The following is a 24949-nucleotide window of genomic DNA, read 5'->3' as shown; positions in this document are numbered from 1 at the left end:
CATTTTGTTGATCTTTTCAAAGAACCAGCTTTTGGTTTAGTTAATTTTTTTCTATTTTCTATTTTGTTAATTTCTGCTCTGATCTTTATTATTTCCTTCCTTCTGCTTTAGGTTCAGTTTGCTCTTCTCTTTCCAGTGCCATAAGGTAGAAATTGAGATTATTGATTTGAGAGCTTTCATCTGTTTTTCATATAGGCAGCTATAAATTTACCTCTCAGTTCTGCTTTAGCTGCACTGTATAAGTTCTGGTTTGTCGTGTCTTCATTCTCATTCACCTCAAAGTATTTTCTAATTTCACTTTTGATTTCTTCTGTGACCCATTGGTTATTTAGGAGTGTGTTGTTTAATTTTCACATATTTGTGACTCCCCACATTTCCTTCTGTTATTGACCTCTAATTTCCATTGAGGTCAGAGAACCTACTGTGTATGATTTGAATTCTTGTTAATTTGATGAGGCTTTTTGTAGCCTGGTATTTGGTGTATCCTGGAAAATGTTCCATATGTCCTGAGAAGAAAGGATATTTGGCTGCTCTTGGGTGGGGATTTCTATAGATGTCTGTTGGTTTGTAGTGTTGTTCAAGTCTTCTGTTTCTTTGTTTATCTTCCTTGTTTTATTCATTATTGAAAGTGAGATATTGCTGTCTCCAACTGTTATTATTGAATTGTCTATTTTCTCCTTCATTTCTGTCAGTTTTTGCTTCATTTATTTTGGGGTTCTGTTATTAGGTTCTTATATGTTTATAATTGTTATATCTTCCTGATGGAGTGGCCCTTTTATCTTTATAAAATGGCCATCTTTATCTCTAATGACACTTTTATTTTGAAGTCTATTTTGTGTGATATTAGTATAACCACTCCCGCTTTCTTATGGTTGCTATTTGCATGTTAGACCCCTTTCTGTCCTTTTATTTTCAGCCTATTTTTGTTTTTGAATCTAAAGAGTATAGACAACATATAGTAAGATCTTTTTCTTTTTCCAATCTGATAATCTCTTTTGATTGGATTGTTTAGTTACATTTAAGTCATTATTAATATAGTTGGATTTACGTCTTCCATTTTCCTTTTTGCTTTCTGTCCAACGTCTTTTGTTTCTCTCTTCCTCCTTTACTGCTTTCTTTTGCATTAAGTGAATATTTTCTAGTGTAACATTTTAATTCCTTTAATGATTTTTTTCATTATATTTTTGGAAGTATATTCTTAGTGGTTGTTCTAGGTCTTACCATATACATCTTAACTTACCAGAATCTACTTCTGATTCCCAGTATTATTTGAAGCAAGTTTATACTGATTCCATTTGAACAGGATTAATTAGGATTAAACTCATTTGATCAATGAAATGGCTTGGGTGACTTGGGTTTTTCAAGGATGCTGATGTGTCTGTTGGCCTCAATGGCGCCCTTCTTTTGTTTATTCCTTTTCACATTTGGTGAAATGAACGTCTCAAAGGATCTGTAATGATCAAAAATATTTGTGAAGCTCTGCCTTCTCAGGATCAGGCTTGGGAAGGCCCCGACTCCTGTGTCATCGCTCTCCTTGTAGTTTTGGCCTTTTCTTCTCCTTTGCCCCATCTAAGCTGACTGGTTTGTAGCCCTGATCCTGCCTCAGGATTCCAAATCTGCGTCAGTGTGTCATGCCCACTCGGAGGGAGGTCTTTGGGGTTAAGGAGTACCCGGTGCAGGGAGGCCCAGGTCAGCCTCGAGATAAGTCTGCGAAGGCCAGCAAGATGGTTGGGCTGTGACTTGGTTGTTAGCTGTCACTCTTTTTGTGACAGCCCAGGTGGGCGGCCTGAGGGGTGGTGGTCAGGATGGCACCGGGCAGAGAACCAGGAGCAGACCGAGTGGGTGCCTCTGGTCACCAACAGCGTGGGCAGCCCCAGTGTTCTGGATGCATTTAGTTGAAGCCTCAAAACAGCATCAAAGTTTTGATCAAATGTTGAGGAGCTCTCGTGCTATTTTTTTTTCTGGCTTGGTGTATATTTTTTTAATAGCAACTTTATTAAGTATAATTCACATGCCATACAATTCACCCTTTTAAAATGTACAATTCAGTGGTTGTTAGTATATTTACAGGATGTGCAGCCATCACTACCATTGAAGTCTAGAACATTTTCATCACTCCAGAAGGAAACCCCATACCTATTAAATAATCGCTCTCCATTCCCCAGCCCAGACAACCAAATGCTGTAGTGTCTCTGGATTTGCCTGTTCTGGAGGCTTTATATAAAGGGAGTCACACATTGTGTGGCCTTCAGTGTCTGGCTTCTCTCCCTGACCATCATGTTCTCAGAGGATCTGTGTTGTAGCGAGGGTCAGTGCTTCACTCCTTCCATGGCTGCGTAATATTCCACCGTATGAATGGACCACATTTTGTTTATCTGTTCATCCATCGATGGACGTTAGGGCTGTTTCCACCTTTTTTGTCTATTGTGAATAATGCCTATGATGCATAATATGGACATTCATGTACAAGATTCTACGTGGACACGTTTCATTTCTCTTGGGTAGACACCTAGGAGTGGAATTGCTGGGCCAGACGGAAGGTCCGTGTTTGAGGCTTTAGGAAACTGCCAGATTGTCTTTCACAGTGGCTACACTGTGATACAGTCCCACCAGCAGTGTACGAGGGTTCCAGTGTGGCTTGGTATTTTTAAATTTGAATTAGGTTGGGGACCATAATCATTTTGGTGATGGTTTAATCCCAGGATGCGCTGCCTCTTTGCCCTGAGATCAGCACCCATCCACCCAGATGGACCAGCCAGGGAGCTGCTGGGAATGGGACCTCTGGGAATGGAGCTGAAGGGGTGGGACCTCTGGGTCCTGGCACGGCTCTCGAGGCGGCTCTGCGTCCCCTTTGTTTTTATAAAAGTGGTACATAAGTGTTGTCAGCAGAGACAGAAGCCTGTGTGAATTACAGATTTCCCCAGATCCTGCCACCCGGATAGAACCGTTCTTGACATCGTGGTGAAGGCTCCCTGGTCATTGCCGTGTGTCAGGTGGAGGTCTTTCTAGTTTGTTGACTCCACATTCCCCAGCGGACACCCTTCTATTTTGAAGGGTGTTTTTCAGTTATCCCCAGAAAGGTGGTCTGCTTGGATGCTCCTACGACAGCTGGGGGCCCTCATCATCCTGGCGACAGCCCCCGCTTTTGTGCCTCCTTCGAATCTGTCACCTCCTAGTCACTGCTTTTTTTTGAAATGCCAGTTCATAGCCCTCGCCCATGTGTTACACTGGGGTGTTTTTTTCTTGACTTATAACAGGGTTTCTCACCCTCAGCACTGTTGATATCTCTGAGCTGGATCCTTCTGCGGGGGCCGCCCCAGGCACGGGGAGGTGTTGAGCAGCATCCCTGACCCCCACCCCCTCGATGCCAGGAGCCCCTTCCCTCCCCCAGTCCTGACAAGCACAGATGTCCCCAGATGTCACCAGGTGTCTGCTGGGGGACAGACTCGCCTCTGGTTGAGAACCAGTGTTTTATTATAACCCTTTCTATATTAGGGCTGTTAGCATCTTCAGCATTATACGTTTTTTCTCAGTTTCTCAATTTATCTCCCGGCTTTATTTCTGATGTGTTGTTACATAGAATATTTTAAAGCTTATTGCCAAATTTGTCATTTCCTTTAAAGCGCTTGGTCTTGTGACCTGCCCAGAGAGGTCTTCCCTTCCCTGAGATTACCAAAACACTGGCCCACTTTTTTTTCTCCTGCATTTTTATGGGTTTTAGAAGGACCCACAGTCTGGAGGCCCCGGGTGGGGACAGAGCTGTGTGTTTTCCACGCTGCTCTCCTGTAGTCTGCACAGGCTGGTGAGGCTCGTGGTTGGGACACGGATCTCGAGCTGGGCTCCCCTGTTGCTAGCTGTGTGATCACTGCCCCGTGCCTCAGCTTGCTCATCTGTGAAATGGGCTGTGAGAGCAGTACCTGCTTCCTAGGGTTTTGGGGCTGATCAGACATGCCAGGTGCTTAGAACCGAGCCTGCACATGGTGACCTGTGCCCCCATGATCGGCCTTTTTATCTGTCCTGGTCATCCCTGACCCGTGCACTAGCTCCAGGGGAAGCTCCAGGCAAGCTCTAGAAGGGCAACGCTGTTTGGGGAGGTCAGGGAACCTGTCCAGGGTCCCCAGAGCCGTGGGTGAGGGGCAGGGTCCTCTCCGGGCTCAGAACGTGAGCACACCTGCGTTGTCCGGCCCCACAAAATTACGAGGTACCTTTGCAGAGAAATAGGAAGATTATTTTGTCGGTGATTATGGTTTTAAATGGTTAGTCATGGAACATTGAAGACCTGTACACACGAGTAAAGAATGGGCTGGTGTCTTGAGCGTCTGCAGGGGTGGCCTGGCCGTGTGGGAAGCTTGCTGCGGTGCCACACCCCCTCCCAGGGTGCCGGTGTCCGCCCTGCTCTCTGTGTGGCGCCAGCCCCTTGCCTGCGCTGTGGGCTGGGGACAGGTGGTGACCTTTGCCCAGGCTGCGTCCCTGACCCCCCGAGCCTAGTAAAGACGTAGGTGGGCTGGCAGGCCCTGTTCTTGTCCACGATGTTCCAAAAGCAGGTGCTGGCAGCCTCCTTGGCTCCCTGGCCTTTCACCCACGTGCTTCCTTTTTTTGTTTGTTTTTGTCTTTTCAATCCAAGTGCTTCCTTTCTCTTTTTTGTCCTTTTTGAATAAAAACTTTCAGAGACGTAATTTCAGATTTCCAGAAAAGTTGCAAGAATGGCACGAAGAATTCCCAGACACCTCTCACCTGGCCCCTAGGAGTTAACCTTTCACTGCAGCTGCTCTTGTTCCTTTTCTCTCTCTCGTCCTCTCTGTCTGCGCATTTCTTCCTGAACTGTTCCACATACATGCCTCTTTACCTCTAAATACCTCAGTGGGCATCTCTTCTGAACAAGGGATTCTCTTATCAAATTATCAGAACCAGGAAGTTAATTCTCAAAATTCTCAGAGTCCAGGCTCACACACCGCGTTAATACGTCACGTCGCTTTTGTTTCTGTTTATCTGGATCAGTTCCTGAGTCTGTCCTTCTGGCTCGTGGCTTGGATGTTGGGAGAGTACAGGCCCGTTATCCTGTGGGGCGTCGCTCGGTGTGGGTTTGTCTGGTGGTCCTCTCACGTCTGGCAGGAACATCCCAGAAGCAGTCTGGTGTCCTTCTCGGAGCATTGTCTCTGGGGCCCACATCTGGTGGCATCAACCTGGCCCACTTGGGTAACGGGGTGTCTTCCAGATTTCTCCACCCTGAAGTTACAATTTTACCATTTGTAATTGGTAAGTTTCTTGCAGGAGGTCCTTGGGGACCTTGTAAACATCCCGTTGTTCCCCCCACATTCACTGTTTGTTTGGGCAGCCGTTGTTGATTCTCGCCAAGTAGGGATCGTCTAATTCCACCATTCCTTCTGCATTTATTAGTTGGCTTTCTACTGTGAAGAACAGCTGTCTCTTCTTCCCCATCTGTTTATTTATATCAGTGAGGACGCATGGGTCCTTAACTGATTCAGTAGATTGTAATCCATTGCTGTCATTGTTTTCGGATGCTCTAGTGGTCCCAGATTTATCCAGAGGTAGAGCTCCCGCCCGCTGGCTCCTCGTGTCCTTCAGGCACGTGCCCACCAGTCTCTGGGCACTTCCCTACTTTCGGGCACAGTGAGGTGGTCCAGGCCCATGCTGTGAGCTCCCACCTCAGCTCCAGGCTTGACTGCTTCTCCAAGGAGCCCTGGTTCTTCTTGTGGACAGTGCATTTAGAAACCAAGATCTGGGTGTTCAGTTGCTCATTGCCAAGGGGGTGTCTTTGCCTCTGGGCCCTTTTGCCCGGGAAATAGGTGTGTAAATAAATACACATGTGCATACATTAGTGTGTCTGTGTGTACATGTATCGCACAGACACCCACATCCATTTCTGCTTCTACCTATATACACTAGTGCCCACGAGTTCACACCGACACCTCCACTTCCAGCCCTTTGTTCGTGCAGGCTGCCTGCCGGCCTCCCCTTCCCTTTTCTGTAACTCTGTCTCTGTCAGTGAGAGCCCTGCGTCACCCACAGTAAAAGAAGCCCCTGGAGTAAGTCAATATTTGCTTTATCTTTATCTCAAAAGCACATAGTTCCAAAACCATGCTTAAAAGTGACATGGCTTAGTTCTTTCTTTTCCTCTTTATTGTGGTTGTATTATGTACTTGAAATACCGTTTGGTTTGCTTCTGTTTGTATTTCATTGTAGGATTCTTCCCCCCAGCCCCCCACAGTTCTTATTGATTTCATTCATTCCCTCATTCATTTAGTATGTGGGACATTAGCATGGTTCAAGGGTCAGAAAGGTGTCTGGAGAGATGCATCATCACCCTTCCTCGCCCTCCCTCCTGCAGGAAATGATGTCATTAATTTATGTCTCAGAAATGCAGAATTGTGTGTGTGTGTGTGTGTGTGTGTGTGTATATATATATATATTTTTTTTTTTTTTTTTTTCGCCACGCCTTGCGGCTTGTGGATCTTAGTTCCCCAACCAGGGATTGAAACCATGCCCCCGGCAGTGAAAGCACGGAGTCCTAACCACTGGAATGCCAGGGAAGTCCCAAGTATGTTTTCTTATACATGGAAGGTGGCACAGTGGGGATCACTCTTGCACTTTTCTCTTTTCACTGCGCAGCGTGTCCTGGAAACAGCTTCATCTGGCCATGGAGATGTGCCCGCCCTCCTGCACAGCTGTGTGGTGTCCACTGGGGGCTGCAGCACAGTTAGCCCAGCCTCTCCCCTGTACGTGCGTTGGGCTTGTTTCCAGTATCTTGCTGGTACAAACGGTGCAGCAGTGAATGCCCTGGTGTAGAGGTATCTTCATATTCTTGGAAGAGTATCTTCAGGGTCGATTTCTAGAAGTGGGATTGCTGGCTCAAAAGATAAGTGCCAAGGTGTGTGATAGCTTCTGGCACGTTCCCTCCTGGGGTGGCGGATGGGTTTACTCTCACTAGCACCGAGAGGGTCTGGTCCCACAGGCTCACTAGCAGGGTGTGCTGTTCTAGTGGAAACGTACTTGCTGATCTGAGCCGTGAGAGATGGGGTCTCAGTGTAGTTACTTTTATTTATTTATTTATTTAAAATTTATTTTTGGCTGCATTGGGTCTTCGTTGCTGTGCGCAGGCTGTCTCTAGTTGTGGCGAGCGGGGGCTACTCTTTGTTGCGGTGCACGGGCTTCTCATTTTGGTGGCCTCTCTTGTTGCAGAGCATGGGCTCTAGGCGCGCGGGCTTCAGTAGTTGTGGCACGCAGGCTCAGTAGTTGTGGCTCGTGGGCTCTAGAGCACAGGCTCAGTCGTTGTGGCACACGGGCTTAGTTGTTCGCGGCATGTGGGATCTTCCTGGACCAGGGCTCGAACCCGTGTCCCCTGCATTGACAGACGGATTCTTAACCACTGCGCCACCAGGGTGGTCCCGGGGTCTCAGTGTAGTTTCAGTGAGCATTTCTGAAATTAGGAGTGAGGTCGAGCATCATTTCATGTGTTAAAAGCCAGTTTGATATCTTTTCTGTGAATAGCCTGTTTATGCTTTTCACCCACTTTTCAGTTGGATTTTTGTCGTTTCCTCATTGATTCAATTCCACCCTTACCCAGTGCTTTGAGGTGCCACCCTTGTCTCCCCCCACTCCCTGATCTGTGATTCCCCCAGCCCCTGGAGGAGGTCAGGCTTTAGAAAGACACATGCACATGCTTTCCTTTCCAGCGTGCTAGGTGTGCCCCGCAGGACATGGTTGATCCGAAGTGCGCCCCACAGGTCATGGTTGATCGCTTCCAGGCATCTCAGGTTCTCAAGATCCAGCTGGAACCTTCCCATCCCGGTGCTCCTGACCCTGCAGAGGCAGGTCCTGCAGAGGAGTTGGGGTGGACAGGTGGGCTGTGTGTCCAGAGCATAAAGGCCTAAGAACAGCCGGTGGAAGAAGGCGGGTATTTTTTTAAAAAGAGACATTGCCAGACTGCCCTTGGGAGCAGTCCTGGGTGGCCACTGGGGGCATGTCACCAGATCTGCCTTCCTTGCCCGAGTGAAGCTCTTAAATGACAAAGCCCATGACAGCTGCCATATACGAGGGTTTACTGTGTGCCAGGGTCTCCTTCCGGTGCTTTTGTCTGTGGCCTTGTTTAACCTCCTGCAACCCCACAGTAGGGCACGGTGACCCCCACTTGACAGATGAAGAAACCGAGGTGCAGAGGTTAGGAACTTGCCCCAGGTCACACGGCCGGCTGGGACCCCTCGGGGGCATCTGTGCTGGTCTCTGCAGCACCGCCATGGTCTCCAGAGAATGGAGTAGGATGTACCATGGGAAATGTGATCACAGAACTGTGTGTGAGGCTCTGCCACTGGGGAGCGGGCTTGGGAGGCCCCCTCTCTGGGGTTTAGCCTCTTTTTGTCCCTCACTCCATTGCTATAACGTTGAGCGTCTTCTCAGGTGCTTGCTGGCTGTTTGTATATCTCCTGCAGGGAGGTGTCCATTCAGTTCCTTTACCCACTTGTGAATTAGGTTGTCTTTGTTGTTGTTGACCCATAAGAGTTCTTTATCTATTCCGGATACAAGTCCCTTTTGAGATCTAAGGTTTGCAGATATCTTCACCTATCCTGTGGGTCGTCTTTACTTTGTTGATTATGTCCTTCGAAGCACAAAGTCAGTTTATTTATTTTTTCTTTTGTCACTCGTTCTTTTGGTGTTGTATCTAGAAACCGTTGCCTAATCCCAGGTCACAAAGATTAATTCGTGTGTTTTCTTCTAGGAGTTTTAGAGGTTTAGCTCTAACGTTTAGGTATGTGAGTTAATTTCTGTCTGGTGTGAGGTAGGGGTCCAGCTTCTTTCTTTTGCACGTGGACATCCAGTTGTGCCAGCACCACTGTGGTAAAGACTGCTCTTTACCCCTCGGACCGTCTTGGCAACCTCACTGAAAACCAGCTAACTTTAAATGTGCAGGTTTATTTCTGGACTGCCCTCTCTCATCCATTGAGCTCTCTGTACATCCTGAGGCCAGGACCACATTGGCTTGATCACTGTAGCTTTGTCACCCCGAGTTATTTTATATCTAGTCTCTGGGGCGGACATTAAAGAAAAATGATATGGTTCTTACATTTCCAGGAGATGAGATCAGAGCCTTCCTGGGGTTGGGATCCAGACAGCCCAGGGTGCCCGCCACCTCCCTAGCTGAGCCATTGCCACTTCCGCAGTTGGATTTTGTTGTCTGTGAGGATACAGAGGATTTGGTGAGATATTTGTAAACGAGAGGCTCTTTTCCCAGTCTGTAAAGACTGATGAAAATGTCAGCTCTTCAGGTCTCTCAAACAGGAAGCATCTGAAACCTGCGTTCGGCAGGTTGGGTCTTTAATCAGTCCTGAAACTGGATTGCAGGCTGGCGTCAACTTGCTTTCTCTTTTCTTATCGGTTTGGATCTTTTTACAGCCAGACTCTCTTCTTCCAGCTAAAACCTGCTGTGCAGTGAACTTCAGAGGACGGAGATAGAGGTTGTTGTGTTTTTTTTGTTTTAGTTTTTTTTTTGCTTTTGATATTTTATTTTGAAATAATTTAAGAGGCATTGAAATGTTGCCGAGACAGTACAAAGAGTTCTCGTACCTTCCAGCCACGTTGCCCTGATACTAACGCCTAACGTAACTGCGGAAGGATGACCTGAAGTAATAACAACAGATTTTATTAGGATCCCACTGGTTGTCCCTCTCAGCCCCTTTTCTGCCCAGGACCCAACCCGGGACCACACGGTGCAGGCGTCAGGCTCCTTAGGCTCTTCCGGACTGGGGCTGTGTCTCAGTCTTTCCTTGTGTGTCGTGACCTTGACACTTCCGGAGAGCACTGGTGGGGGATTTTGTAGCGTCCCTCTCCTTGGCTTTGTTTCTCATGGTGACACGAAGGTTATGCATTTGAGGGAGGCTGCCCCAGGGCGATGTGCTGATGTGTCTCTTTGCCTGTGGGGTCAACCTTCACCCCTCGGTTAAGGTGGCACCTGCTTGGAGCCTCTGCCGGAAGGTTGCAGGTTCTTCCTCTGGGACCTCGCGACAGCACACCTGCTTCTCATAAACATTTGCCTGTCAGTTTCAGCGTCTGGTGGATCTTTCCTGCAGCAGGGATTACCGTACAGATCTCACGGCGCATTTATGTTGCCTTCACTCCGTCTGCATTATGATCTAGAATTTTTTGTGGAAGAGAGCTATCCCTTCTCCCCCACTTCCGTTACATTTTGACTCTCACACCAGTGAGGGCCGGCGTGTGTTTATGGCACTCTGTGGGTTTATAGTCGGGCCTGTCACTTCCACTTGTTGGCCTCGCTGTCCTCGCTTTGGTCGTCCGGTGCCCCTTCACGGCGCTCACGTCCTCCTGGGAGTCCCCATCTTCTATGAGTATTTCCACCCTCCCTGCTCCCACGAGGGGCTCCAGCTCACCTTGGGAGCAGCGGGGAGCAGGCCGAGTTGGGTGCTGAGCCCTCCTGGATCAGATAACATACACAGGCGAGGAGGGGCTCCCTGCCTTTGTGGGCAGAAGCTGCCCGTCAGCTCTCTGCCTCTCGGACCCCGGGCCCAGCTCCCAGGCCACCGTGGGCGGTGTGGGTGGACCCATCCCGAGGGCTAGCCCTAGGTGGCCCAGAGCTGATAGGACCAGGGGCCCAGCTACCCCTGCCCGGGGTGGGGAGGCCAGGCCTGTGGGGTCCCACCGGTACCAGCAGCCGGTGGCAGTTCCTGGTGCCTCAGCGTGTGGAGACAGCTGGCTCTTCCCCCTGTTCCTGCTGCTTCTTCCCGGCCCACCTGCCTGCCTTTTGCAGAGGGTGGAGGAGCCATCAGCATCTGCGGGGCGGGCACCTCGGAAGAGCGACATCATCCGACTGTCAGACGGCGCCTTTTTAAAGGAGAAATGGTCAGAGTGTGCCTCTTTGGGGTGGTGCTGTCTGAGGCCTTGGGTCGCCGCTCAGTCTGTCCCCTCAGTGCAGCTGGACGCCTCCTGCCCACCCCGAGTTCTCTTCTCGGCGCCTGGCTTTCCTGGGAACCACTACCAGGCCAGCGGCCCAGCCCTGCCAGCCTGGGCAGCAGGAGGCACCAGGGCCTTTCTGTTTTGTTTTCCTTTTAAAAATTACATAGACTTTATCGTTTAAACAGTTGTAGATTTATAGAGAAATTGAGAGCTCTAGGGAGAGTTCCCTACCCCCCTGACCCCGACACCCAGTCTCCCGTTATTCCGTTTTACATGAGGCAGATTCGTTTGTTGCAATCAGTGAATCTTATGAGTACATTCTCGTTGACTAGGGTCCTGCTTCATTCCGTTTGCCTTGTTTGCCCCTGTTGTCCTCTTCTGTCCCAGGACCCCATCTGGGACCCCCGTGACATTCAGGTGTCTCGTCTCCTCGGGCTCCTCTGGGCTGTGATGGTTCCTCAGACTTTCCTTGTTCTCGATGCTCTTGACGGGTTTGAGGAGGGCTGTGGCCAGAGATTTTGTAGAATCTCCCTCAGTAGGAGCTTGTCTGCTGTTTTTCTCACGGTTACATTGGGGCACTGGGTGCTGGGAGGAGGACCACCTGTGAAGGGCCGTCTCATCCTTCATCTCGGGGTGCCTGCCGTCAACGTGACTCATCACTGCTGGTGTTGACCTCGGTCCCCTGGCTGAGGTCGTGCTGCTCAGGTGTCTCCACTGGAAGGTCACACCTCCCCCCTTTCCATACTGTCCCTCTTGAAAGGAAGTCACTGTGCCCAGCCCACACTTAAGGGCCCCCTGATGCCTCAGCCCTGGCTGCCCTGTGCCAAGTGGGCTCTGGCCAGGCCCCTGGTGTCTCAGGGCCTCCAGGGTGGTGACAGGCTGGCTACGGGGAGCCCTCAGTCCTTGCGGGAGCAGGGGAGGCGGGTGAACCTAGCCCCGCGTGGACGTAGGTCAGGGTGGACAGAGGCCTTGCCTTGGCTGTGGCCTGAGGGCTGAGCCTTAACCTCAACCCCAGAGCTTCCAGCCTCCTATTTTGGGGTCAATGCTGTCATCCCCCAGAGCACGAGGGCAGGAGGACCCCGCAGCCATGGGCAGCAGCAGACTGGGGTCTGTCCAGCCGAGGACCACAGGCTCGAGTGGCCTTTGCCTTGCAGCCCACGTGCTGTGCGTGGGGTGGCCCATCGTCCACCTGGGGAGACAGTGTGCAAAGAGGTAGTGACAAGTGACCAGGGAGACACATGACCCCATCAGATGTGAGTGAAAGTCAGGCCAGCTATTCTCAGCGGGGAGGCCTGTGGGCAGTGGGGGTGAGAAGGTCCTTCTCCTCTGTCATCGGGTAATGTACGTGGAAGCCGCCGGATCAGTCTCCCTTTGCTGCGGTAACAAACGACCACAGACTCAGTGACTTAAAACAATGCGCGTTTATCATCTCACCGCCCTGGCCGCCAGAAGTCCGACATGGGTCTCACTGGGCTAGGATCAAGGTGTGGGCAGGGCTGACTGATCCTCTGGAGGCGCCAGGGAAGAATCAGTTCTTCGCCATTTCCGGCTTCTAGAGGCGCCGCACCCTCGGCTGGTGGCCCCTCCTCTGTCTTCAGAGCACATTGCTCTGACCTCTGCCTCTGTCATCAGTTCTTCTCTGACTCTCACCCTCTCGCCTCCCTCTTAGAAGGACTCTGGCGATGACACTGGGCCCCCTGATAACGCAGGATCATCTTCCATCTCGAGATCCTTAACTTGGACTTCCCAGCGGTCCAGCGGATAAGACTCCGCACTTCCAATGCAGGGGGCCGGGTTTGATCCCTGGTCGGGAAGCTAAGATCCCACGTGCGGCGCGACCAAAAAAAAGAAGAAAAAAGATGTAAAAAAAACCATCCTTAACTTCATCCCATCTGCAGTCTTTTGTCACCAAGGAGAGCATAGTCACAGCTCCCGGGGATTAGGATGGGGACATCCTTGGGGGCCATTGTTCCACCAGCCACAGCCATGTGGAGACATGCCAGATTAATTGAACCCCCAGAATTCTGCTCTCGTCGCTGTCAGGGGCTGGCGGGGCTGCGGAGCAGGGCAGGTGGCAGCGGCCGAGGAGCCCTTGGGACTACATGTGGCCCTGGGCGGCTTAGCTGGTCCAGAGGAAGAGGCGAATGCCCGAGGGCCAGTCATTCCACAGCTCAGTGTGGCCTTTCAGCCCGGGGGCTGGCACCTGTTAGAAGACAGTGAAATCAACGTAGTGGGTTGTGCCCAGTAATTTTAAAAACCTGATTAAAAAAAAAGGTAGAAAAGGTCAGCACACGTTGCCTGTTTTTGGGACTCGTGCTATTTAGAGCTCCTGGTGAGTTAGGGAAGGTGTGCAGGACCAAGTTCCACACCCCCAGGGCACCCTGGCTGAGCTGCCCTGCAGCCAGGTCCGCCCCCAGCAGCTAGTCCAGCTTTAGGCAGCATGTGCAAAGGCACAGGGGCAGGGAGGGTCCGGCAGACGCCGAGCCGTCAGCTCAGCTCAGGTGTGCGGGAGGTAGGGGCGGGGAGCCCAGTGAGTCGGGGCAGCTGGAGCCCAGATTGTCAGAGGCCCTGGGGCCACACCCCACGTTTAGAGTCTTGTCCTGTGTGCATTCAGCAAGTGACCCTGAGCCTGGCTGTGAATGCCGTGGTGGGGACCCTGCCCCCCGTGGGGTCTCAGCTGCACGGCGCCTGCCACGCTCTGCCCTGTGCTCTCTGCCCCCCGGGAGTGTAGATGGCGGTCACCACGCAGCAGTTCCTGTCCGACTGTCCTCCTTGGAGCGGCACCTTCCCTGCCTGCAGGGGGGTTCGGAAGAGGCAGAACTTCCTGTAAACCTCCCAGGAGTGCCTGTACCTTAAGGTTTCCAGAAGCATCATTGGTCTGATTTGATTGTGTTTGGAGGCTCTTGCTTCCTCAGCTACCGATGTTTCGGAGCTGAGAGCTTAAAATGGGCCATCGCTGGAAGCCTTTAGTGGGGCGGGTGCTCATGGTTGTGGATTTTCATGTTCTTGGAAACATCGCAACAGAGGCAGGCATCCCTGGGCTGCACGCTGCTGCTAGGAATGTAATTTGGAGTTAAGACTTAATCAGGCCATCGTTTTAGTTAATTGTGCTTTTGTTTTGCACATTTTAGGAACCATCGCTATTGCTGGAACCTGACAGAAACCCTAACAGAAGCCGGTTATTGGACCATCTCCCTGCAGCCTCACTCCCCACTGTGTACCAGGAACCTTGCAGTAAGTACGTGTGCGGGCCCCCGGCCCCAGGGCTGCTGGTGGAGAAGGCGGCCCTGTTTGGTTCTGAGCTCCTGGGGTGTCCAGGGGCCAGATGCCTCTAGAGGAGCCTGGACCCCTCAGCGTGGCTGTGCTGGATGTGCCTTCTCTCCGCGTCTGCACTCTGGCCCCTCAGCATCTGAACACCTGTCCCTCACTTCTAGAAGCCCTGAGAACCATAGTGGGTTTGGGGGGACTCCAGGATGGCCCAGGATGAGCTGCCCTATCTGTGTCGTGTCCCTGGGCAGGACACCACTTCTGACTTCAGAAGTGGTGTTCACCCCAGGGGGCATGTTCACCCCACCTCACACCCTGTGGGAGATGATGACCAGTCACAGGGAGAGGGGAGGGTCTTCAAAAATGGAGGATTATTATTATTATTTTTAAAAATTAATTAGTTAATTATTTTTGGTTGCATTGGGTCTTCGTTGCTGCGTGCGGGCTTTCTCTAGTTGAGGCGAGCGGGGCCTACTCTTCGTTGCGGTGCGCGGGCTTCTCACTGCGGTGGCTTCTTGTTGCGGAGCACGGGCTGTAGGTGTGCGGGCTTCAGTAGTTGTGGCTCGTGGGCTCCAGTAGTTGTGGCTCACGGGCTTAGTTGCTCCGTGGCATGTGAGATCTTCCCGGACCAGGGTTTGAACCCGTGTCCCCTGCATTGGCAGGCGGGTTCTTAACCACTGCGTCACCAGGGAGACCCTGGAGGATTATTTTTCAATGCTTTGAAAAGAATCCCATGACCCAGCTGCTTCTGGGTTTCAGCTCCAGGGTGTCCCCCTTCTCCTGGACTTTTCTAATTAAGCAGGGACAGAGGGTTCACAGAGGTGGCCTCTGGAGGTGGCCCAAGGGGGGTCACTGGTAAGAAAACAGGGAGCAGCCTGAGCCCCTCATGGCTGGCACCCACGGGCAGGGGCACCCAGGTGGAGGGGCGCTCAGCATGGGACAAGCAGTTCCCGTGCTCCTGGCCACAGCGAGGAGAGCTGGCTGAACGAGAAGGGCTTGTGTTCAGTGTTGACCTTGGGCGAAGCCTCCTCTCAAGGCCACGTGGCTAATGAGGGCTCGGTGTGGACTAGAACGTGACCTTGTCTGTTCTGCCATGATTTAGAAACCCAGGAATTGGGCCGTGGAGCTCAGGTTCCCCTTTACAAGCGGTGGAGTGCAGGGTTTGTTCCTTAAAGGGGAGATTTCAGGCATCTGGGTCCGGGGCCGGCAAACTGCGGCCCGAGGACCACTCGGCCCACTCGGCCTATTGTGTGTTCTTGTAAATAAAGCCTTATCGGCGCACAGCTGCTTCTGTTCACTTGCGCCTTCCTCCTCACGGTGGTGGAATTGCGTGGTTGTGACAGAGGCCGCGTGCCTGCAAAGCTGCAAATGTTTACCGTGTGGTCCTGCACAGAGAAGGTGGGCCGTCCCCAGTCCCTGCCAGCTTGTCACTGTCTGGGGCTGGGTGGACCAGGTCCTCGTCGACTGGTTTAGAAATGGTCAGTTCTGACTGTGTGTCCCAAAGCGTTGCTTTACCCTTAAAGCTTATGCTTTCTTACAAGACCGTCAAGTCCCTGAAACTCGGTTATCCTCTCTGTATCCCCATCTGCACGACACATTCTGCGTACGTAGCTCGCCCTGTGCGGTTAACTTTTTAGTAATCCCTCACAAGGATGCTAGTCATCTCCCTCTGTCAACCCATTTTATAGCTGGAGAGACTGAGCACCAGCCCTGAAAGGCGTGAGAATGTTCTGGGCTGGGGGAAGAGTGGGAGGTGGAAATGAGTGAGGCCACGGGCACCTTCCCCAAAAGGCCTCGGGCGTTCGCGGAGATCAGGGTGCTCGTGACAGATGGGACAGGTTGACTGCGGTCTGGCAGGTGCCAAACAGGCTGCCTTGGACTTCAAAAAAATTAAGTTTTATAGAGATGTAATTACATGCCATAATGGTCACACCTCCCAGTATACAATTCAGGGAATTCCCTGGCGGTCCAGTGGTTGGGACTCCGCACTTTCACTGCCATGGGCACAGGTTCAATCCCTGGTCAGGGAACTAAGATCTCACAAGCCACACAATGGAGTGGACTAATTAATTAATTAAAATAAAGCATGCAATTTAGTGGTTTTTAGTACGTTCACAGAGCTGTGCTGCCACCCCACCGTCTAACTCCGTCTAACTCCAGAACACCGTTATCAGCTCCCCAGAACCACTGCACATTCAGCAGGCACTCCCTCTCCCTCCCTCAGCCCCTGACAACCAGGAAGCCACTCTCTGTGTCTGTGCATCGGCCTGTTCTGGACGTTTCCCGTCATTGGAATCACACGCTGTGTGTCCTCCTCCGTCTGGCTTCTCTCACCGAGCATTGTGTTCTCAGGCTCCATCCACGTTGCAGTGAGTGTCAGTGCCTCTCTCCTTTTCATGGCTGAGTGATGTGCCCGTGTGTGGAGGGACCACATTTGGTGTATCTGTCATCCGTAGATGGGCAGTCGTGTTGTCTCCGCTTTTGGGGTTTTATGAATGACGCTGCCGTGAACGTTCAGGTGTCTGGGTGGACGACACCTAGGGGTGGGATGGCTGGGTCAGATGGTGGCTCCATGCTTCGCCTTTCATGCTCCTGGCCCCCGTGGTTGGGTTCCTGTGAGTGTGAAGAAGCCTCTCCCAGCAGGTCCCGCTCCACCCTGTCTCGTTAGGAGCAGGATCTGAGCTGGAGACATGCGGGTTCAGTTCCAAGCAGAATAGCTCCACGCGGGAGGGAGAGTGCAGGCCGCCCCAGGCCGTGGGTGGGCTTCTCACCCAGCCTTCTTCCTGCCCCGAGCCCTCCTGGCTCTTTGCTTTTTCGCTCATTTACTTCATTGTAAGGATTTCTTCCTCCTCAACATATTGCTTGGCCTGTTTTTTCAGGTCTGGTAGCTTTTTCCTGCCTTTTTTTTTGTGTGTGTGAAAAAAGCACCCAGTTTTGCATCTGTGAGCACAGACAGGTGACGTCTCCGGGCTAATAAAAGATGCCCCTGTCATGGGCTGTGGGCGGCCCCGCCGTGGGCACTTCCTCCGGGAGGGTTGTGACAGAGAGAGCTTTTTTCTTTAAAGTTCAAAGGTATACTAAAGATCAAGAGAAGAAGGTGGCCTCAGCGCCGGTTTTTAGGAGGAGAGGCGTGATAAATGTTCCTCGTTTGCCTCCGTCTGTTTTGAGCAAGGCCCCCGACCACGGGGGACAAGTTGCTATTTATTCATTCATTCTCTCTCTGCAGTTTGGGGGGTACCTAGGTGGAAGGATTGGGTGTTGAACCAGGACACTGTCATTTTAGAGTCACGCGAGGTTGTGACTCAGACCACGATATTCACGGGACTTTGCCCCATGTGGCTTCTTGAGGCTTCCGTGGCCAGCGCTGTTGGCCCTGCGGCATCTTCCAAAAGCGTGGCCCTGATCGTCGTGGTCCCCAGGTGTCGCACACTTGCTCTGGGATTAGTGAAGGGGCTCTGGCAGTGTGAGGGGATTGGGCCGAGCCGGGCCCCTGGGGATTCCCAGGGCCTGCCCTTCCCATGCCCAGGCCTCCTGGGGATGGGGCTCCCGGGGGCTCCCCAGGCCATCATGCAACCCAGCTTGTGGTTCACGCCTCCTGGCTCCTCCCCACAACTCGGCCGAGTGTCTTGGGGGCTGACGAGGTGTGAGCATTGGCACCAACGTGAAGATGCAGGCCAAGGTTGTCTGGGGTGCGAGCGGCCAGAAAGGGCTCCTTCGGCATCACTGGGGCCTCTGGCTGTGCCCATGAGTCAGCTCTGCAGCCAGAGGGTGGCTCCAGGCTCTGTGCTCTGGAGCGCTATGCATGTCTGAGTCGTGGGGAGGACGTGGGGGTCATGTTGCAGCCCACTGGGTATCGCTTGGTCCCCTTCGTCCTCTTCTCGAAACTGTGCTTTTGTCTGAGCGACTAGGCAGATGTGCTTGTCTTTCCAGGACGCATCTCACAGCAGCGGTCCCCTGTGGGAGGGGCATGGTGACTGTTACTTATCTCTTTGTGTGATGGATTTTTCACGTGGCTTTTGAGGCAGAGGGAATAGCGCTCCTTGAGGTGCCCACACCCTAATTGTGGAACCTGTGAAGATGCTCCCTGACATGAGAGGGACTCTGCAGCCTGGATGAAGTTAAAGATCTGGAGATGGGTGCTCACCCTGGATTAGCCAGGCGGTCCAATGTCATCACAGGGGTCCTTCTAAGAGGGAGGCAGGGGAGTCAGAGTCAGAGAAGGGGATGTGGTGATGGAAGCAGTGGTCAGAGAAGAGAGGCAGAGAGAGACCGGAGATGCTGTGAGGATGCAGGAAGGGACCTCGAGCCAGGGATGCGGCGCCTCTAGAAGCTGGAAAAGGCAGGAAGCCTCCAGAAAGAGCACAGCCCACTTGAGATCCGGGAGGGACTCCTGGCCTCCAGAACTCGGAGATGAAGTTGTGCTGTTTCAGCCACTAGGTTTGTGGAGATTCTTTCGGCAGCAGTAGGGAACCAACGTGCAGGGCTGCGGGCGATTCTTCCTTTGTGCCTTTCGGAGTCGGCGTTGCTCAGATAAATGTTAGCATGGTCCTGGCCTTGTGCGCGGGGCTACCCATCCACTCCCCCCCGTGCCCACACAGCCCCGTCCGGCCAAGCTGCCTTCCTCACATCTCTTGTCCTCACATTTCTCAGTTGGCCCTTCTGACCTTGGCCTCCCGCCTTCCTGGGTCTGGGCTCTCTGCCTGCTTTGTCCCTCTCGTCACTGTGGCTGTTTCAGTCCAGCCAGTTCCATGGGGTAGAGCCAGATCAAGGCTGGCATCCTTGCGTCCTTCGCGGGCTGCTCCTGGAGCCTGTGCTCCACCCCCGGCCCGTTCTCTCCTGCTCCGTGGGGCCAGCACGATGACACCCCCCCCCCAACGCCGATCTGGCTCCACAGGCCAGGGGGCAGGGGGGACAAAGTGTTCTCTGACACTGGGGCTGGCGGGTACGGTGGGGCAGCACTAGTTGCCCCGAGCGCCCCCTGGGCTTCAGGCTCTGTGTGATCAGGGAGCATGCCCAGCTTGCAGGGAACCTGGGGCGTAGGGGGTGCTCCCAGCAGAGAAGGATGAAGTGGAGGACGTTCTACCGCCAAGCTTTTCCCTGTATGAGGGCACCTGATGAGCTGCTCTCGGGACACGGGGATGGAGTGCCAGGCCCACACCCGGGGGCCGGGGACAGGGGCTGGGGGCCTCCCGTGCTGCCTTCACGGTGGGTTTCCTCTTGAGTCTTGGTGGAGGGGTGCTGGCTCCTCCTGGGGCCTGAGCCCGCTCAGGGGCCCCTCAGTCATCGTCTCCTGTTGGGAACTGGGCTGTGGTGGCAGGAACTGGGCTGAGATGGGAGCAGGGCCCGGGGCTGGCTGGGAGTCACGGGAAGGCTTGGGGCTTCACCTGATGGCAGGTGGAGGGGAGGGCCTGGGAGGAAAGAGCTGGGGGAGAGACGCCCCCGGGGCTGGGGCACAGGCCCCGCAGAGAAGAACTGGGGGCACTTTGTGCTCAGAGAGCCCCCGAATCCTTTTGAAAAACAGTGCACCCCTCAGAGTAAAGCTTTTAGTAGGGTGACATTCTTTTCAGAGGACGCACCTTCCTGCATATTGAATACTGTATTCTTGTCAAAACCCCAGAGTTGCAGATTCCAGCCATCCAGTTTCTGGAAAACATCTGCCATTGGACCTCAGAAACCCTTAGTCCCCAGAGCCCCTCAGCCAGGAGGATGTGGCTGCCTGTTGGGGAAATGGCGTCCCTTACCAGTCATCTTATTTCTGAATTCTGGCTCACGGACGGACAGACAGAGTGCACCCGGCTGTGGGAGACCCACGCCTTGGGGTGTCTCTCACCCCCCCCCGCCCTGAGGCTCGCAGGCTCAGCGCACCTCGCTCTGTCGGGCTCCTGGCGGGGGGCATCAGCCCAAGGCCGGAGTCCAGATCAGGAGAGCCTTCTGCCCCCGGGAGGAGCAGCTGTCAGGTTGGGGCGGGAACGACCCCCCCAACCTGGTCACTGTGCTGCAGCACAGGTCGGGTGGTAGCCTCCACGGGGGTGGCCAGAGTGTCCCCCATAGCCCAGCCCGTGAGTCCCCCAGTTTGAAGGCCGCTGGGGGAGGTGCCGGTGCAGCAGCCCAGGAGGGCCTCTCTGGGCTGGACTCATTTGTTGGGACCCAGAGAGCGGGTGGAGCCCTCCTGTCACCTGTCTCTGGGTGAGGAGGAGCCGTCCAGGACAGCTGGGGAACTGCCCCTCCACGCGTGATCACGCTCATCCGTCCCAGGCAGCGGACTGCGAGGGCTGGGCGAGCGTCAGGCCGGGAAGGCCAAGGCGTGCAGGGTCTCCCCATACACAGAACTTAAGAAAAATCATCGCTTTATTGAGAGGTAATTCACAAAGCAGACAGTTCCATCCATTTAGAATGTGTAAAATTCAGTGGTTGCAGCCTATAGGCATGCCTGCGCTCAGCCTCAGAATCAGGAGTGGGAAGAAAGGGCCGCTCTCTTTCCTGTTAGAGGCTTCAAGGGCTGGGCCGGGGCGGGGGCGGGGACAGGGACCCACCAAGTGTCTCTGGAGGCCGCACTTCCTGTTAGAGAAGGAACCCAGCAGACGCCTCCTCCGTGGCCGGGCTGCGGGGTGTCCTCCGTCTCTCATGGGGTGGGGGCTTGGCTCTGGGGGAGCCCTTCTGCGGGCTGAGGAGTTGAAGGCTCCAGGCGCCCACGCTGCCAGGCAGCCAGAGGTTTTGTTTATTTATTATTATTTTTTTTGGCAAGTGCAGAACTTTCTTCTTTCCTTCTCCCCTACCCTAATCTCTGTTTCTTTTCTGGGGGTAGCAGCTGTATTGAGATAGAATCCACCCGCCAACCAGTTCTCCCACTTACAGCACACGATTTTTTTAGCGAATTCAGAGTCCTGCAGCCTTTACCACAATCAACTTTGGAACATTCCCATCACTCCATAAAGAAACCCAGACCTCTTAGCCTGCGGTGGCCTTCTGTGCCTGGCTTCTCTCGCTGAGCATCGTGTTCTCAGGGTCCATCCATGTTGTAGTGAGTGTCAGTACTTCTCTCCCTTTCATGGCTGAGTGATGTGCCCGTGTGTGGAGGGACCAGTTTGTGTACTGTCATCTGTTGATGGACACTTGGGTTGTTTCCACCTTTTGGCTGTTGGGGATCATGCTGCTGTGAACATTTGTGTACAAGTTTTTGTGCGGACATATGTTTTCATTTCTCTTGGATGTATACCTAGGAGTGGGGTTGCTGGCTTGTGTGGTCAGTTCCATGTTTAACTTTTTGGGGGACTGCCCCATTTTTACGTTCCCACCAGCTGGGAGTCAGGGTTCCAGTTTCTCACCAACACTTGTTGTTATCTGCTTTTTCACTCTAGCCGCCCCAGTTGGGGGAGGTGTGTGTCACTCTAGTTTAGATTTGCATTCCTCTGATGGCTGATCACCTCAAGCATCTTTTCATGTGCTTACTGGCCGTTTGAGTCTCCTCTTTGGAGAAATGTCTATTCAAGTCGTTGGCCCACTTTTTAATTGTGCTGCTTGTCTTTTTACGATGAAGTTGTTAGAACCTCGCATTTTGGGCGTGGCACTGTCTGGTTAAGAGCACATTCCTTTTGTTATTTTTAAAGTATGTGCACGTCTGATTTTTATTTGCCCTCCTTCAAAAAACGTGTCAAGGGTTATGGAGTGTTGGGATTATAAACCATTTGAATTTTCTTCTTTATATTTACCTACTAAAAACTTTACTGCAACCGGCATGAATAAGACAAAAAAAAAAAAAAGAAAACTGCACATGATCCACTGCTGAGCTGAATCTGGATGACAGCGGTGGCTGGAGGAGCATATCATGCCAGGTGCAGTGCAGGAAACTCTACCTGCTGTCGTATCACCTGCTTGCTCCCCCTGCCCCCCAGGGAAAAGCGCTCCTGCGGTTATGTTTAATGGGCGAGAGAACTCGTGTGGGCAGGACCCCGGGGCTGCCCTCCGTCTGCCCAGGACAGGCTGGTCTTGGGGGGGAGACGGGTGTCCTGCCCCACCTCATTTCCCACCAACAGTGCCCTGTGGGAGGGCAGGCGGCAGCATCCGTGGCAGGGTGGGCCTCTCTCGTGGTGACACAGCTGGCCTTGAGGGGGAGCCTGTGTCCTCCTCCCCTGCTGGGACCGGCCTGGCCAAGAGGAGAGTTGCTGTTGCAGGTGGTCCTGGTGCCCATCACCCACAGCGGGTGGCGATGTGTTGGGAGACTGGCATGGTCGCAGCAGAGCCGGGCTTCCAGGCATGCGCGATGCCCCCTCGTGAACTGTGCAGAGTGGACGCACCACCCACATAAAACGTGGAGAACAGGGCCGGGGCTGTTAAGCGCTGATGTGTCCGCCGCTTCCGAATCTGGGCACCATCCGTGGTGGGCTGCGGAGCTGGCCTCTGGCCCTTTGCCCGGCCGTCGGGGGCTTGGGACGAGGAGCTGAGACCCGGGTGATCGTGTTCCGGCTGCAGGCCTCAGAGGACGGGTTTGATGGCCATGCAAGACGGGTGGGCGGCACGGACCCCCTCTGCTGCTCTGTGCGGGCAGGGGTGGTGGGTACAGGGAATCTGGGCGGGTGGGGAGGTGGGGTTGACAGGACTGGGCAGCTCGGGTGGCAGGCGCACGAGGAAGGCTGGCGAGCGATGGCTGTGGCTGGTCATCTGTCCTGTCCCCGCTGTGTCCTGTCCCGGGTCCCTGCCCCGGGAGGCCTCCCTCCCTACGCCCCTGTGCCTCCCTTCACAGCCCTTAGCCCAGCTCAGGTCCACACCCATGTTCCCAGATCATCGGGTCGGGCCTGTCCCCCCGGGGCCTTGAGCTCCCTCAGGACAGCAGAGGCCCTGGGTGAGCCCCGTGTGGCTGGGTCTGGGCTGGAGGGGAGAGGGCCTCTGGCTTCTGGGGGCTCAGGTGGGGAGTCAGGCGCTGGGCCCCGGCTGTGGGGTGGGGAGCGGGGGGGGGGACGGCGTGGTGGTCCATCCCGAGGGCTGGTCAGCCTGGCCGCAGCCTGGGCCCTCTGGTGCCTGCTGGTCCGCAGGGGGGTTTGTGATGACCCTTCCCCTTTATAAACCCGTGTGACCTCGGTGGTTCCCTGTGATCCCCCTCAGAGCTGTTGTCACACGGTCCCGGGCACCCGTGGCCTGCCCTGTGGACCGCAGCTTTGGCTGCCCTGCGAGGAGGAGCGACAGAGGCTCCTGTGCACACAGGGTGGAGGGGCCCAGGGGTCCCAGCCCGGATGCAGTGGTGACCTCGTGTGTGCCAGGACCTCCGGGGTCCCCAGCAGTCCAGCCGTGAGCGTGACCTTCAGAGCGCGGCCTTAGCTGCCTGCCCGCTGCCCTGTGCGCCCAGGCATGGGGTGGTTGAGGTCAGGACCTGGACCTGGTCTGGTATCCGCCTGGGCCTCCAGGTCTGTCCCAGGCAGCTGCCCGCCTCGGCTCCCATTCCCGGGCTCGTGCTGCCCTCTAGCGCCCGCCGGGGGAGCGCCTTTGGGGAGCCAGTGGCTGCGTCTTGGCGACATGGACCCCCCCCCACTCTCTACTTCCTGGACTGGTGGGCTTCCTGCCTTTCTCACTCCCCAGCTCACTTTGGGGTGGGGGGAGGTGGACTTGGTTAATTGTCCTCCAAGTTCTGGGTCTGCGTGCACTTGGGTTCTGACCTCTTTCCAGTCCTGGAGGGAGTCTGGTCTCCTCTTGTCCCAGCAGGGACCCTTCCCTAGAGTCTGTCCCCTAAGCCTCTTCCTCATTGGGGTGGGTCACCAGCCACCCCACTGGGCCCCCCTAACTCTCGTAACTCTTGGGACGGGCGGGGGCCTCTCCAGCCTGCAGCCTTGTCCCCTAGAGGAGCCCGATCCCCGCCATGCTCCGTGCCACGCTCTGTGCTGGGTCAGCCAGGCGTGGTTATAGCCCAGGGTGAAACACGGCGGGAAACGAGCCTCTCTGGCCGGACCTCCTGCTCTCCTGGTTCCAGGTCCCGGCCTTGGGCAGCCTGTGGTCACTGGGGCCTGGGTTCGCTGACAGCAGCCGGGCCAGTACTGGAGGGACCCACACACTGTTCCCCTGCTTGTGGCGGCCCCGCCCGAGGAGGGGTTCCCTGCTAGTGAAACACACAGGACCTCACTCACCTTCCCAGCCCCTCCCGTGCTTCTGCCTCTGGATTCCAGCTGTGAGGTCAATGCCAGTGAATCTGGATGAGGCCCTGATAAGAAAAGATTTTATTTCCGAGGCCCCTTGTTTGAAATGTGTGCTCTGGCCTCCAGCATCGCATGGGCTCTTAGAACGGGCTACCTCTGTTAGTAATTCATTGCAGTCATTTGGTCTTTTGTGCCGGAGAGTGATGAAGTGGCCCCCAGGCTCCCCTTGGCCCTGCTCGGCTGCCTGGCCTCTGTCCTTGGGGCCGGGTAGTTTGGGTGCCTCCTGGGGAGAAGGGAACCGGCCCGTGGCAGTGATGGAGGTGCTGACGCTCTCTTGTCTCCCTTGCAGGTGTGGCCGTCTCTCTGCTGCAGCCATGGGGTCCGAGGATCACGGGGCCCAGAACCCAAGTTGTAAAATCATGACGTTTCGCCCAACGATGGAGGAGTTTAAGGACTTCAACAAATATGTGGCCTACATCGAGTCCCAGGGGGCCCACCGGGCGGGCCTGGCCAAGGTGGGTGATGCCCCAGGCCCCCGTGCAGCTCTCCCCGGCCCCTACCCTGTGCCCACCCAGGGGCAAGGGGCCCGAGAGGCACCCGTTACTCTGCTCATTGAGCCCCTCTGACCTAATTTATCC

At 54.2% G+C, this 24949-nt stretch overlaps 1 protein-coding gene across 1 annotated transcript in view; it reads left to right on the top strand.

The window, feature by feature from the left end:
• The window catches only part of KDM4B (lysine demethylase 4B), a 134001-nt gene that overhangs the window by 15461 nt on the left and 93591 nt on the right, over positions 1-24949 (top strand). The window contains 3 exon segments of the mRNA XM_079915879.1: positions 14055-14157; positions 16415-16559; positions 24661-24826. Coding sequence (XP_079772005.1) covers positions 24686-24826 — 141 coding nt within the window. The 5' untranslated portion in view covers positions 14055-14157; positions 16415-16559; positions 24661-24685.

Source organism: Stenella coeruleoalba (assembly GCF_951394435.1).
Source record: "Stenella coeruleoalba genome assembly, chromosome: 3".
NCBI classification, from domain to species: domain Eukaryota; kingdom Metazoa; phylum Chordata; class Mammalia; order Artiodactyla; family Delphinidae; genus Stenella; species Stenella coeruleoalba.
The sequence above is the reverse complement of the archived record's forward strand: the minus strand, read 5'-3'. Positions and strand labels throughout refer to the sequence as shown.